Source organism: Chlamydotis macqueenii, chromosome 2 (assembly GCF_036417535.1).
Source record: "Chlamydotis macqueenii isolate bChlMac1 chromosome 2, bChlMac1.mat, whole genome shotgun sequence".
Lineage (NCBI taxonomy): Eukaryota > Metazoa > Chordata > Aves > Otidiformes > Otididae > Chlamydotis > Chlamydotis macqueenii.
In genome coordinates, this window is record NC_141557.1 from 44,583,735 (window position 1) to 44,600,349 (window position 16,615).

At 37.8% G+C, this 16,615-nt stretch overlaps 1 protein-coding gene across 1 annotated transcript in view; it reads left to right on the forward strand.

Annotated features, from left to right (window-relative positions):
- The window catches only part of ANO10 (anoctamin 10), a 123,705-nt gene that overhangs the window by 75,569 nt on the left and 31,521 nt on the right, over window positions 1-16,615 (forward strand). Inside the window, exon 12 of the mRNA XM_086742760.1 lies at window positions 6,912-7,028. Coding sequence (XP_086598886.1) covers window positions 6,912-7,028 — 117 coding nt within the window. The remainder of the gene's footprint in view (window positions 1-6,911; window positions 7,029-16,615) is intronic.

Genomic DNA, 16,615 nt, shown 5'->3' on the forward strand with positions numbered 1-16,615 from the left:
TTGCTTTGCTTAACCCACTGCTTTTGCAGTTACTTCCTGGAAACATGAGCACAGAATCTGCTTCCCTAGCGATTATCTTTACAGGGTTGTTTGTTTTTTTTTTAACCTTCTTCTTGTCTTCTGTGTTAGTTTCTTGCTCAGGAGTGCTGATCTGGAATTGGCTTTTTTTTTTTTTTCAATAGTGACAGTATAAGAAGTAATTGTAGTATTTAGGAAAAAATTATTTCTTCTGAAAGAAACCAGGTCAATAGTTTTGAGGCATAAGACCTAGACTTAACTGGAAAGAGGGGTGTATCGGTGCTCCTAGAGGCCAGTGAGGCTAGTGTACATGTGGCAGTAATAAAACAAACCCTTATTCTTATGCTGTAGCTTAGTGCTTGTTTTCACGATTGAAATATACCTTAAAACCTCATATTAAAGCCCGGTATCTTTTTCAGCGTAGATCTCTACTTGTGAGGTTTTATAGTGGATTGATAATAAAAATTAGAGCATTCCAGGATTCCTGCTCTAATGAAAACCATTTCAGAAGCGTAAATGTAAGGAGACTGCACGGCATTCATCTCTTCAGGCAGGTGAATTTAGTACATGTCACATCCAAACGCACCCAGGAAAAGAAATTGTGTATTGTGATTCAGCAGCTGAATTTTAAGACCTAGATTCAACAAATGACCTGGATATTATTTTTTAATTTACTTTTAAGCCTAGACCTAAATGTTTTTCTGAACATAAATATATTTATAGATATGCTTAAAATTAAACATAAGCTTAAATACTCTGTTGAGCAGGGCTTGATATTACAAGCATGCTGGTGCGGTCAATAGGAGATTGACGATCTGCCCTTACCCTTGTGATGGTCTGTGAGATGTTCTGTCAGAAACGTAGCTATCAGCCTCCCTTGGGCAGCCTTTGCGGGTTTGGGTGTGTGTGTGTGCCCGTGTATTCGTCATCTGAGAGGAAGAAACGGACATCCTGTTACCAATTATAAATGGACCGGATGATGCTGTCTCTGCTTACGCTTTCCAACGCATTTTGTAATAAGCTTCTGTTTAGTTGCATCTCTCTCAGCTACATTTTAATCGGACAGGCTGGAAGTCTCCCTGCTGGATGTTTTTTTCTTTTCAGTTTGGAGTTTTGAGTTTGTGTTTTTACATAAATGCCTTCCTCCTATTAAAAAAGGAGAAAATATAAAAATATGAAAATAAATATAGAATATTTATAAATACATAAAATGAAGATTACTGTTGTGTTGAGAAGACGCATTGTATCTGTGCTCTGAAGTAGCAATGCAAAGGTTGACAGAGGGCTTCCTCTGATCTAAAAAACGTGCTTTATGAGGCTCCTATGAGAAAACTGCCCAAACTTGGCGAAGATACAAGTTTCTGAAATATCTTTGGTTTATGTGCTTTGTAGAGACTTAAAGGAGCGCAGCAGGTGTAAGTGCCTGAACATTTCACCTGCACTGAGCGTATTCCAGTTGAGAGCTGAGGCAGACCTCACTGTGCTGCAGTGGCAGGAGGCACTGAGTGTGAGGCAGGATGGCTGCACCTCAGTCCTGGAGTTTCCGTGAGGTTTTGGCGGGGAGGAGGAGAAAGCTTATTCTGGCTGAAATGAGGGAGAGATGGGTTCTGCTGGTTTGGGGATAAACAGGGTAGGTGGAGCATGCAGATTGTGGCGGGCATCTGGACTGTGTGTGAATGCGTATGTCTGCGGGAAGAGAAGCCAAAGCCTCAAGCTGAATGGGAGATGTGAAGAAGCCTTGAAGTAGAACCAACTTGAAATAACTTTTTTTATCATACCCCTCCAGGATTTTGGACATGTCTGTGGATAAAATGAAATTTCGAAAGGAGTATCAGAGGTTTTTACTAAGGCAGATTCCGTTTCCATTTTTCAAAAATTCCATAATAATATATGGGATATGAGGTTTTAAAGGCAGCATTTACCCGAGTAGCGGAAAAAAGGCCCTTTTTGAAGTCCCTCGGCTGTGATGGTTCTGCTGCATTAGCAAGAATCTATAATGAAGCCAGTTCAATCTGAAAGTGGGAAGGAAAGTTTGGTTGTGCTTTCTTTTTATGTATATTGCAGAAATATTTAGTCATAAATTGATTTTATAGCTGTCTATTAAAGACAATTTAATTCAATTGAACTTCCTGAGCTTTGTGGAAATTTTTCTTTGCCTTTATTACTCCCTTGACAGAATTATTTTTCACTTTCCTCCCGCCTTTTTTCTACTCTTGAGAAAAATGCAGGACCCTCAAAGCTAAAAACTTTTGCCACAGAAAGACAGAATTTTTTTTTTTTTTGGTCTGTTCTTAGTGTTTGATCTTAGCTTAGTTTAATGTCAGAATATAGTGGTCTGGGGGCCTAGCAAAGAATTTAATGATCTCGCTGCCTTCTGCTCTGACAGTAACATGATCTTGCAGTGATACTTTCCTTTACATTTGCAGAAGCATTTCGCATATACCGGTAGAGAACAGAGGTTCAAAGCGATGTGCCGTTTGCAGGTGTTGGCTTTTGTTGTGGGATTCCTTACCTGTGCAGAATTAGTAACCAGAGACCATCTTGTTTCATAGCGTGTACTGGTTCTAGGCTGGACTAGGTCCAGATCTCTGATTTTAATTTAAAGTTTTTATAAATATTAGACTCTAAAATAGGCTTTTGATACACAGTTTCATTAAAGCCTCTCCAAGCTGATGTTTTCCATGCACCTTATCGGCTAACCAGTTATACAGCTACTGCTTATGTTCTTTTTTTTTTTTTTTTCCAGTTGAGTAGATTTTGACAGGAATTGCTGCAGTCAGACCACTATAGAAATCAAATTAGCTGTTCAAAATTCCAGGATTTTAACCCTAATTTGCATTTTCTGTTTTAGAAGAGACAAGGTTGGGGTCCCACTGCTGCAAAACGCAGCTGCTGCTTCTACTCTTGTTGGTGGCTTTGCAGAACAGAATAGTTAGTTCTTCTGGCTCTCTAAGCACCTGGCACAAGACCACAAAGAGTTTGATGGCACTGCATTTATCAAGGGGGAGAAACTCATTGCTATTTCTCCCTGTGCCTGCTTGGCAGATTGCAAAATAGGAGGAGACTTTGCTGTTGGCATTGGAGAGCTTACAGCTTGTGTGAATGTTATCCTGGGTTTTGCTCGCAGTGAAATAGTCCTCTTGTAATCATGAAGGGCATGTTCTTGGAAACAACACCGCTTTTTAATGGTTGCAGTTAGAAATAATGATTGGCTTTGTAACCTGATTTAACAAAAAAAACCCTAAAATAAATAAAAAAAAAAAACAACTCTGAAGAAATTTTAATACTGGCCAAATACATTTGCACTACTTATGTAGCAAATTTGGATGAACTTTCATATTTTCTTTTTATAATATATTCATACTATGGTTAATGTAACTTCATAGTATGAAGGAGAATTTTGCTGTCTATTCTGGTTATTTGTACTGTACCCTTTAAGTAATTTCTTTTTTGAAAGCAGATGTCTCCTTTTTGTGGATATGACTTGCAGGAGTTATGCTAAAACAAGATTAAGAAATCAGTACAGAATATGAATGATATAATGGACACAACTACTCATCTGTCTACTTTTTCCTTCAATTTCTCTTGAAAAACTACTTAGGTCCTTAGTCAAATGGCAATTCCAAAATGCGATATAAACTGTTAATAAAATGAGATACATTTTCTTTTAAAAAGGTTACATGAATAATATGACCCACATTGATCATTTCTGCCAGTTACCTTCCCAATTTTGTTAATATTACTCCTAATTTGCAAGTAGGAACAGCTGGAGAAGTTATCCAAGGGAGGCTGTCGCTCTGATGTCTTTTTTCAGGTTCACTGGGAGTTATGAGGTGGAATTGAACTGAATTTGCAATCTCTTAAGCCCCGTGTTTGTTCTGAGGTCACAGTCTTGCACTCAGGGACATCCCACAGAGTTCTGCACACTTCGACTGATGAAGCTTTGTTTTAATGGGAGGGAAAAGAGCATTAAAAAGCCATTCTGATGAGGGGTAAACCAAAGATCTGTCTAAGCCAGTCATTTTTATGGTGGCCTGTAGTGGATACCTACGAAAGAGGGTGACAGTAGAGCAAGGAAAAGAAGTGACTTTCCCCATCTGTAGTCCAACTTTTCAGCCCTCTCTGGCTTGAAGGCTTTCTGAATCAGAGGTTCAGAGGTTCTGCCTTCATGTTTAAGTCTGTGTCCTTGTGTTCACCGGCTATGAATTGTGCTAGCATGAAAACTGACTTCGTTTCTGACCAACAGCTAGCTTGTGTCAAAGGCAGTTGTCAGTACATACGGGTAACAGGTAGCCTATTGCCAGAAAACACATCTCTGGAATACTGCTGAACTGCTGGGCTATGCTTAGTTGACACAACAATAAAACTCTCCACATGGTGAAGCAGTTAAAACGCATTGCGCTTCTAAGTCTATTTTTAAAAATACAGTGTTTTCCAGGATTAACTGCAGCATTTTTGCTGATTTTATTTCTGGTTTTCCTAGATGTCTCTTCTGTTCCTTCCTCACCCCTATAAAAAATGGGAAAAACTTAGTCGGTCTCTGTCCTCATGTTATTATTTAAGTTTTCCTTGAAATGATTTTGATTTATTTTCTTAAAAATTGTTTGGATTTGGAGCTCCCTTGAAGTCTCTGTGTAAAGTTACTAGCTCAGCTTATATTTTCAAGGCTCCTGAAAGCAACAATAGAACAATTACAGTTCCAAAATATGATTCTCGCTCTTCAGTATGATAAAAAAAAAACAACTTTTTTTTTTCTTTGGTTTAGGAAAGTGAGATGAACCCTAGTCCAAAGGACTTTGGATGGCTAGAATCTACATTGTGTGATGCTGAGGGGGTTTTTTTCAACTGAAATGTCCATTGTAACTTTTTAGATAAATATCCTTGTCCAAATCCCTCAGTTTCTGCTAGGTCTGTCAATCATTTACCCTCAATGTAAGATTTTACCCTGCTCTTGATATCTAGTTTTGAGTTACTCCAAATTTGATCTCCTTATTTTCCTATTTCTAAACCAAAATTTTATCTGTAGATTAGTTGTTCCCCTTCAACCTGTGATTCCTTATTACTCTATTCTGCATAGGAGTATTGTTTGTCTTATTTTTTTTATTACTGTCTTCAACATTTTACATTTTTCCATTTAAAAGATTCCTCCAGTGCTAGCTCTGAGACATGTTTTATTCTTATGTATTTCTAGCATAAACCAACACTGTTTGCTTTTTTTTTTTTTTTTTTGCAGGAAAAGTTCCTTAGTAGCAGACACTATTAAGTTGAGTGGGAAAAGAAAATTTGGATGAATGGGAGAACGGTTTACTATTGACATAATTTTTTTAAATAATGCAATATTACCCATTGCGTTATACAGCAGACATTCTAGTTGCTTAATTAGCCTCTTAATCTGTGCTCAGGTTTTCATTTATGATATATTAGCATTGCATTAATTTTCAGTCTTCCTTTCACCTCTTTAAAGTATTATGCCTTGCACTAACGCTTGTTTCTGGGAGCTACTAACTATTTTTCTGTACTACATTTTAAAAACAATTTCAAGTATGGCTTTGTTTTTGTTGTCTTACTTGTTACTATTGTCTGATTTCTTACTTTAACTCTTACTTATTGGAATTGGCTTATTTAGAGTTTCACTATCACTCCTGCAAAGTCTGTAGTGTTTTGCTAGCTTCTTGCTCACATATTTCCAGAATCTCAGGGATTTTTAGTCTGTTATGTTGTTATTCACCTGCTCAAGTCCATCAAGATCACATAGTTGAGCAAAATATATTTCAGAAAGGAGCACTGCTCTGTTCCATTTTATGAAAAAAAATCAGGGAAATTTGATAAGTAGCTTGGACATGCAATCTAAATTTAAGCATGTCTACAAGTATCGTGCCAGTGGAACTTAAGCACATGCTTAAAGTTAAGTACATATATTTATGTGTTCCCTTATATTGGTCAGGGTTTTCTCAGCTAGGAGCAAGTTCCTGCATACAAACATGCAGCATACTGTTGACTCAGCCCTTGATAAAATAAGATTTAATGATTGTTGTTTAGATGATATTTATATTTGACATAAATGAAGAAACAAAATCACTGACTTGACAGATTGGTACTTGTTTTTGGTGAAATGAGGGAAATGATGCATGTTTAAGTGAAATTTAAAAAGACTGGTCAATGACTAGGTTCAACAGAACTTCATGCTTGTTTTCTCTTAAATAAGTTTATAATATTTTCAGATAAATTATTACTAATTTGGCATCTTATATGTGGAATGATTCTCCATTTCCAGGAAAGTTTCTGTTCATGAGTGTGCCACTTCTTTAAAGACCGTATTTTACTTTGTTTTGTTCTCTTTGTTCTGCTTTCTCAGGAGTGCTTTTAGGTTTCAATAACTTCTCTAATGCAGAAATCCTGTGTTTGTTCATATTTTTTACAATGTGCTCATGACATACATATATGCATGCACGTATGTATGTTGTTATAATTGCATCTAATTGTATATAATTATATGTGTGCATATATATATGTAAAAATTTCACTATGAAACTGTGTGTGCTGGCTGCCATAATTCAATTTCTATGCACCAATAATATGTTTTAAAAGCTATTATTTTGTCTGGAATCACAAAGACAAAATTGAATTAGAAATTTATAGTACATAGTGAAAATAGGATTATTATGGAAATAAGCCAAACAATATGTGTTTATATTCAAATTATGAATGACTGTAAATAGAAAAAAAATGGAGTAGCTGAGGCTCAATGTGGTTATGGTATGCTATCTGTGTTGTACGTGTCACAAGAAATAATTGTTTATACCTCTATTACAAAAATTTGAAATAATATTATGCTGTTCTCTCCATGCTTCAAAGTCTATAGAATAATATTTTTCTTTTTATTTTCTTTCCAGCACTTGCTACTAGCAATAAAGTTTATCATGGCGTTTGTAATTCCGGATAAACCAAGAGATATCCAGATAAAACTAGCCAAACTGGAGTTCGAATCTCTAGAGGCTCTCAAACAACAGGTAAGAGCAACTGACACACAGAACAGGGAAAAGCATCACTGGCCTGAAGGAAAAATCAGCAAGGGAGATTCTGTTTTTGGTTTAGATGTATAAATACCTCAATCCTGGGATTTTGTTAATTCCTGTTTATATTGTATTAAGATTAGCTAGGTAAAGCTGTTCTATCACCACGGGTTGTGGTGGCAGAGCTGGGGTGGCTGGGTGGGGTGTGGAACAGTCACTGGTAGTACAGTGTACAGCACAGACTATTGAATAAATAGAAAACAGTGCTGGTTTGCCTCTACATATTGGGTTGTAAACTGTAGCATTTCAGATAGTGCTTAATTTTCTGTTAACCTATCACTGCTTAAGAAGTATAGCAGAGAGAGGGAAGTTTTAAGAGTCATCTGTCCTTCCAACCTGCCAATGTATGTCAGTCAACACCAGGAAAATGGTTTTTTCCTTTTCAGATAGCTTGAAATTCCTGGTATGGCCAGTAACGTAGCAACTTGTAATGTCTGTTGTCCTTGTGTGTGCAAACGTACTTTGTTTATATTCTCACTTTTAAAGGACATTGGGCTGCATGAAACCTTGTTTCATCCCCTGGAGGTGTTTGTTGTTGCAACACTGGGATTTCTTTCATTGATGAAATACCCTCACAAATAAACAATTACCTTGGCTGTAATATAAACAGAAATTGTAAACAGGCTGAGCATGTTTGAAATAATTGTTTTGAGAGCTAAGTATGTATGAGGGAGCGGTAATGTTGCCTTATTTCACTGTCCATACAGTATTCTCATTTTATTGCATAAATAAGGTGTATTTTACAATATACTTAAGAAGCATTCCAAACCAATTTAGGAAAGTAAGGAACTAAGTTTTTCTACTGAAAATTTCTGTTTTAAAAAGTAATTGCATAGAGGGAGTGGTGGAGATCACAAGAGGTGCAGAATCGTATGAGATGAGCTTCAGTAGGATACCGAGATTCTACGGAGCTGATTTTGCAATGGCAGTGTTCTTTAAGAGTTTCTGACTATACCATGCTAGATAGGATTTCTAACCTACCTCACATATCAGGAAAAAAAAAAACAAACAACCAGCATGCAGCTGCGGAGACCAATTCACCTATTTATTGTTAGCTCAGGTATTTTTACATTGCAGTGCATGGTTTCACATGAACATGTTATTTGTGTGCTCCACATGCAGATGTGTAACCTCCTCTGTCTTGTGTTTTTTGTGTAGAATGGGAGGCTGCTTTTTAAAACACCTACTGTAGCTGCGTGTGACAAAATGATCTCTGAATCCTGGACAAACTGAGCTTGTAAACAATACACTGTCTTTTCTAGTTAAAACCCCACAGTTTTCTGTGATACTAGAACATTGCTATTGAGGTCAGCACTGTCTTCTGTAATTGGCCATAACAAAGAAAATCCAAATTACAATTGAACCTAATGCCTGATAGTTTTGTTTTGCCTTTCTCTGGTATGTCGATGTGATGTTACCAGGAGCTGGTCATGGATCTCATGTACTTTTTAGATAACATTAAAAGGAACAGGACTACATTTCTATTTCAGTTGTTCACTCTCTGTTTTCATTTTGTAGACAGGCAAAACTAGGTCATCCACTGGAACCTTAAGCTCAAGTGAATGTAGTCACCTTTGGTTATAATGTGCCAACTGGAATATATACAGAGTCTTTCTCAAGATGAGTGTGTGTGTGTCAGCAGTTGGGACTTCATCTCCTGTCCTTGCATCTGTGCATTCCCTACAATAATATATGCTAGATTCTCAGTTCTTCAGGGTTGTTTCATTAATTCAGTGGTAAAAAGTTAGTCTGAATTTCAGAGCCAGAAGCCTGGCAGTTCTCATCTAATACTTTCAGGTTTCAGGATCCAGGAAGAATATTGGCTGGTTTTCAGGTGCCTTCGTAGGTACTTCAAACACAAGTGTCTACCACTACATTTTTAGATTTCCTCTAATTGATACTGTGCTATGTATCCCATAGACATGTAAAGATTTGGGCTTTTTTTTCCTGGTGCCCTAGTTTCTGAGTGGAAAAATATCTGCATTTAAAATAATACATTGCAGTGCAAAAAGACAGTGAAACATTTATTTTAGAAGCACATTTTCTAGTTCTTCCTCTTGTTACTGAGAGCCATTATGGTACATTTACGCTGTATATCTTACTTTCAAGCAAAAAGCAGCAACAAAATCCCCATAAACAACTGTTTAAAAAAAACAAACATAAAAGTCTGGGGCAAATGTGTTGTGGGGTCACATGTCACCTAGAAACTGGTTTGTATACTTTTTTGCAAGTATGCATCACATTCCTCTCTTGATGCTATCCAGACATGCATGCCGTCGTGTTTTACCATACGAGCTTTTAGAGTACTGCTGTCTTGGGATGTAGCTATTAGAAGGGTATTAACACTATCAGACTGCAAACCTCTAAGATGCCAGAATAGATTATTAGGCTCTGTATATAGGGTATGGAGAGAAAATCTCCTAATACAGCTGCTTTGAACAGTTGTATTGATTATGCTTGGGATCTTTAACTTTAGACAGTGTGAGCACCTTTACATTTTCATTAACGCTAAGCTAATTGCTTTTTAACTTGGTGCAGGGGGACTGTAACTATTGGTGTCCAAATCCATTTGAAGACTGAGTTAGTGTCTACTTTAAAGGGATTTTAGGGAATATAGTGTCTCGGCTCCATAATAGAGGTGAGCAATCATCATTAGAGCTTGTTAAAGCTTCCTATGTGGTGAAAAATGACATAATTAAAAAAAATCATTTTATATTGGAATGACAGTCTTGTTTTGAAGTTCTCAAACTTTAAGAAAGGTTTTTAGGAATTTCTAAAATGTTTCTTTGAAACATTTCTTTATGTAGTTTGTGTTAAGATTGTTGAAAGGGAGTGGACCATTGAATGGGTTGTAATAATTTGATCTATTTTGAAAATACTGTGTTTTGATACACTTGAAGTATCATAACAAAGTTTGTTGACATAACTTAAGACAAAATACTTTAACCTTTCTGAATGCAAATTGGGGAATACGCTACATCTGGAGGCTTTGCTTCAAATTTCCCTGTGTCCTTCAGTGTAAAGAATGGTAGAGGAGGCTGGTTAGACTCTGTTTTGGGAGGAGCAGGGCTGGGGCAGAGAATAAATTACCGTAAACTCTTTAATAGAGCACTAAGAAGAATATGGGTCAAGATTTTTTGAGGAGGAGCAGGAGCGATTCCATTCACACTCCCTAAAGTGTGGCCAATTTCTTTGTCACCTGGAAGGAAGCCTGGATGCTGGGCAACTAGGCATGGCTACTGTCTGCTACGTGGGTGATGGACCCTTTTCTGGTGAGCATCACGATCCCTCTTAGGGAAGTAGCTAGCTGGTAAAGTGGGATGCAGTGCCCCAGGCTCCCTTTGCTTTTTGCAGTACTCTGCTCTGTTGTATCTGTTTCTTGCAAGTGCCAACTCTTTGGTCTAGTTTCTATTTTAAGGAAGAGAGACCAAGTATAGATGTGTCTGCAACTAGCAAGGGAATAGTCAGTTAGTTCTTCAGTGGTTTGGGAGTTACCACAGGCGTAGGTGAGGACCAGTGCTGTAAAACTAGTGTGAGGACACTGTCTAGCATTTTCAGGGCAGTGACAGTGAAAGCTACATCGATAAGCATTTTAGCTTCTGGACAGATCAAAGCTTAATGAATAGACAAAAAGCCCTCATGGTTGGAGATGGGTCAGCAGTCTATCCTTAGAAAAGGTCTAAGTTCCAGAAACACAACACAACCACAGGTTAAACAGCATAGCTTGCATTTAGTGGACTAGATTACAGTCATGTTTTTGCGTATTCTGAGATCTTCCTAGTATTACCTTCTTCAAATTGAGGGAAACATCAAATTAATACCTTCATTCTGCACTGAAACTAGACCCAGGCAAAACAAGCGAGAGACAAATTAGGGGGAAATAATTATTCATGCAATTATTTTCTGAGCGTGAAATACAAAGAGTAGCAACTTCAACGTGATGTATTACTAGTAGCCATTTTTCAAGGAAAAATAAAGTTTTAAATGGTGAAGAATGGTGTATCTTTTCACAAAGTGCAACTGCGTAGACAGCATCAGTATTAGCTCCGAAAACAAAAGCTTATTGATGTAAAAATGCTTGTGCTTTTATGGTGCTTTTCCATTAAAAAATCTGAATTATATAAATTGGATAAAGATCTTTTTCCTTATAGCATCTCCTTCACTATCTCAGCAGAATAAACATAGCCCTGATAGCACCAATAAAGAAATAAATTTTAGTGCAAGAGTTTGCTTTTTCAGAGGAACTACAGGGGAAAAGAAATCTGTCCTTAAGCTGGAGCAGAAATGCAGATGTAGAGGACTTTTTGTTCTGTGCATCCCTTACCAGTTCCCTCTCCACCCCCAGCCCTTACCTCCAACGGGACCTAATCTCTGAACATCCCATCATCCCTGTGTTCTAGCTTTTTTCTTTGTGTTCTAGCTTCTTTTCTTTGTGTTCTAGCCGTCAGCGGCCAGTATCTTTTAACAGGAATGCCTTTTCCTTTTGATAAGTGAAGCCTTTCAATGCTACCTCTGAGGAAGCGCGTCCATCTGTTGGATATCTGGTGTCCATCTGTAAATGCTGCAGCAGAAAGAGACTCCAGATAGATAACGTGCTCATGAGCAAAGGCCCTGGTCAGCTGATTGACAGTTGTCATCCTTCCTCAACTGCCAGTAATGAAAAGGGTCAAGCTGATTGAACACCAGCCCTGAAAACAGGCCTGCTTTATCCTCCCTGGTGTATTTCTTTTCAGAGTAGGATAAAGCAATGCAGTCATTCAGCCTGGGCCAAGTGGAGAAAGACCTTTTGCTCTTTCATACAATATCACTCATGGTGGTTTTACCATCTACATATAATTGCTTAGTGGCGGTGGTATAGTCTGAATATCCATAAACAATTGCTTCCATTACTTTAGAGTGAGATCTAGGTATCTGTAAGTCAGTAGTGCTCATTCTTAATAATTTCCAGCAGAATAACAAATTTTCCAAAGCAACAGTAGGTGCAATGTTCACTGGGATTCCATTTCCTGGAAACGGATCTCGTCTCTCAGTTCTCTTTCCAGGAAGCGCAGGAACTGGAGAATGCTGTGACTGACCTCTGCGTCGTCTTTGTTGACCAAAGGCTTCTTCAAAACACGATAGTGAGACAATGGCAGAAAGAGGCAGGTGTCTGTTCACGTAGGTGCAGTCATATGGAAGGTTTCAGCTCTTTCTCTCTGCTCCTTCAGGTGTTCTGGCATGTGAAAGTTACTGTTCTCTCCAATAAAAACCTTCCAGTAATTTCAGTACTTTAACATTGCAATTCACTGCATTGCAGCAGCTCTAATAATTGCAAAGCTTTCTGGTTGCTGACTGCAATGGCTGGACATTGCCATTTCCCCTAGCACTAATCACATCCTTTCCAGGAAGAATACACCGAGTTTTAGTGTGCTGGCCCATCTGACCCCGGTCCTGTTAGAGTGCTTACCTTCTCTGACAACAGCTTTCTGTAGCTCAGAGCAAAAGGAAAAAATACTGCTAACTTAAGGGTCTTCTGTACTGGGCAACATTTACGCTTGATCCTTTCACCTCTTCAAGCCATTCTTGCTGAGATTTTCTATTTGCCAATATGTCATATGTCTGAGAATATCACCATGGGTGTGATGGGCCAACGTAGCTGCTTCAGCTGGCAGTGAGCCTCAGAAATGTCCCTTCTTTTTTTGGTGGGGAAGAAATAGAACAGGCTCTTTTTTTTCTTTCTTTCTTTTTTTTTTTTTTTTTTTTTTAACAGTTTAACGTTTGAAGAGCACGAATCGTTAGTGCTTAACGTCCTATTTATTTATCTTGCAGAATGGGAAGTGAAGACGGTTTTTGTGAGGCTGAAAGGAATACAGTGGATTACTGCCTCATTCAGCGCTGTGATTACCAGAATTAGAATTAGCTCAGAAAAGGACTACCTGTAGCTTCAAGACTACCCTCAAAACACCACTGATGATAAACGCAGAAGCTTGTTCTGTGCTTGCTGGCAATGCTGAGCAAACACAAGGCTGCAGTCAGGCAGGAGGAAAGGCAAGTAGTTGAAATGAAAAGATTTTGTTCAAATAGTCAAAGATCTGCAAAACAACCTGTAGGAAAGACTGGTGAAACTTGAGTGCAAACATTGAATTTAGGTTGAAACCAAATTAGATGAAATGAAACACTTGCTTTATGTTTTGACCAAATTAAAAATCATTGAAAGCAGTATTGTTTCTGAAGAAAAAAATATTTTTAACAAAACCTAATTTTTTTCATTAAAAAATGTGTGGCTGTACTTTTTTTTATAGGTTCCCCTGGTTTCTGTAGTCAGACATAACTCACAGGTGATGTTAAGATAGGACCATTACTAATCATTGTTGTTTGCTGTAGGCATTTAAAAAAATATATTATTATCCTTTAAGAAAAAATGTAAAATCAAAAGCCCCTTAATTTGGGAAGAAGGTTTTTGTCTTCCCTATTTGTGAGTTTTCAGCTGAAGATGAGGTGACACAAAGTCTGCCTGCTTTGCAGATAAATTCAACTTTTAAATATGAGACCCTTGAGAGCTAGCAGTATAAATATAAACTTTTAAATAGTTATGAGTATAATGGTGATGGTAACTGATATTTTTGCATGCCCTAAATGGGAACAGAAACAGATAACACACCAGCTTCCCAGCAGGTGTACCTTTCTTTTCCAACAATCCATTTGTTCTCTGACTGTTGCCAGGGGTGAAATTGTCCATCAAGTTATGTTTTCTTAACAGCTAAGTCACTCTGGAAAGATAACCTGTTTTACCTTTCTCAAATTCTGACCTAGAGCCTGGTGGTGGAATGAACATCAATTGAGTCAGTCCTCTCTTTTTGCCTGGCATCCCAGATCGTTGACAAGATATGATCTCAGCAATGAAACCTAGAGTAAGGGGATAGAATAAAACTAGGTTAAAATTGTTCATACTGTAGGAATACTGCAGCTACATCAGGCTTTCATAGTTTCAGAACCCAGAGGGGATCCCAATTATATGTGAGCTGGTTTGAAGACAAGGGAAGAGGCTATTCCGCTTCCCATACAAATGAGAGTAAGGTGCACAGTGAGATTTGATTTCAAGAACTCTGGTAACGAACTTTCAACAGAACACTTGTGTCTGTAGTTACAGACTTTTAAATAATGGTTGTACCTGTTACTGAGAAGGTGAAGGACTAGAGCAAGAGACAAAATGAAAACTCCTGTCTCGTTAAAATTCCTGCAAAATAAAAGAATCCCAAAAGATTGCACTTATCATGATTTGATAATGATTTTTTTTTTATAGAACAGAATAGAATTTGGGGATAAAAAAGTACTATTTGTTGCATGCAGCTGTGTACTCCTACACGCCTGTCACATTTTAAATATCCTTTTCCCTATGCCATCTTAAAAGATCTCTGTGAGAACAACAAACCTTTAAAGGAAATGCTAGTTCAATAATAATTAAAATAATTAAACTTGACTGTGGAAAGCTCTCTCTATGACCAGGAAGACAGCAAATAGGATATATCTCAGCTTTTCAGAGGTGGTGATTTCAGTCAAATTGTAGATGTTTAAATATTACCTGATACCATCTCCCCTGCCCCAAATACAGAAAATAAACTCTTTTTTTTTTTTTTTTTTTAAGATGGCTTCTCTGTTGTCCTAGCTACATGGAGAACTCTTTCTGAGACTAGCTGGAGATCAAAAAGCAGTACTGAAAGCATGATATAGTTGAAAATGTATGGAGAGGGATGATTTTCAAAAGATAAGATGAAGATTAGCACTTACCTTCATTCTGTATAATTTTCACTATTTTTCAATCTGTGGTGTTGACCTGAGCATGTAAGTTAGAGATGCAGTATTAAACAGTGTCAACAGTGATTAGATAGGTAGAGAACATTTTTTTCTTAATTCAGAAGAGATATCAAAATTCTTCAGTACAATCAAGAACTGTGTTTCAGTGTAAGAGAGGAGACCTGTTCTACAGACATTTAGATTTGTACTCTACTGAATTCACTCCCAGCACTGTCTTTCCTGATATTTTCTGCTGAAACTATGGCTTGAGACCTGGTCTGGTAAGTGATCTTTTATTGCAGAGACCAGTTCCTTTACCATCACAGGCTGGACCCTATCCTGCATGACTTGGATCCCTGTCACACAAGCAGTGACAATTTGTGCAGTTAGCTCTCCAGCTCCTGCTCTGCACTAGCGATGTCCATGAAGATAACTTTTTTTTTTTCCTGTGAACCCTTTTTAGTGTTAGCAATGAATTATCTTAAAGCATTGACTTTCTACTCTTCAATCCTTTCATTGCCTTGAGGATGGGTGGAATTGTTGCTCTTTCTTCTACAAAGCTAAACAAAAAAAAACTGTATTGCAGGAGGTTTCAGGCTTTGAAAGCCTCTAGCTCTTGAGGTGTCTTACAAGGGACAGCTGCCTGGCAGGCAGTGCAAGTGATTGACTCTTAGTCAAATTACTGTCCCCTAGGAGCCACTGAGGTCCCACAAGCTGAACAACATATGGCAGCATTTGGGTTTTGTCTTGGGGTTTGTGTGCCACTCGTAATTTTCTAGAACAAATTATCCATTCATATTTAATTTACATTCTTGTAATTTATGCATGTTATTTGGCAGCTCAGTTTTGTCCACTTGCTCTCTGTTGCTGCTTCTCAAAATTCATGATAATTCACAAATTTGAACATAGTAAAATTTGTGCTGAGGAAAACCTTCCAAGTGAACAGACGGATGTGAAGCAGCTCGGTCTAGCAAAGGTGGTTTTATTTGTTTTAACTCCAGTGCATTAAAAGGCTTCTGCAAACTCTACATATGTTCAGCTGAAAAGTAGTCACGCCTGACATAGGTGTATCTGTTGTATCAGAACAGACAACACCCTCTTGTTCCTAAATAATTAGCCAATATATGCTCTGTGTCAACATCAATTTTCCAAGGCTTGCTGTATCCATAATATAAGGAACTTTGCTCTGATATCTTAAATTATTTTGCCCTTTGCCAATATCGGGACTGAGTCCATGAAAGCAACCTGCTAGCTTTCTTAGGAGGGGACTGGTAGCACTTGTATTCCCACAGGAACTTGGTTTTGGCCTTTTTTTGGTCTGCTATGTAAGGTTAGGAAGTCAGAAAGGAGCTGTGATGCCATACCAAGAACACAGGAGGTGAAGATGGGGAGATCTGCAGAGATTAAGCTCTGATAGTTTTTCTGGCTTATGCACATTTAAGATGTGTGCATGGGAGGAAATCTATATCTACGACAGGTAAATTTAAAAGCATTTTGTCCCAGTATCAGCAGTGCTTTTTAATGCATGTACAGATGATTCTCTTCAGTTATGTGACAGTCTGAACCAGCAGTTTGTAACCTTTGATGCCATAACACAGGGGAGATTATTTAGTGATGTGAGTCTTCCAAGACTCAATTTATTTAGTTTGTCAAGAAGAGGGTTGAGAAATGCCTTGCTATGTGTGTATGTATTTACTAGTGCGTGGAAGGATAGCAGGAGACTTTTTAACCTTCTTGATATAAAAGCGTAA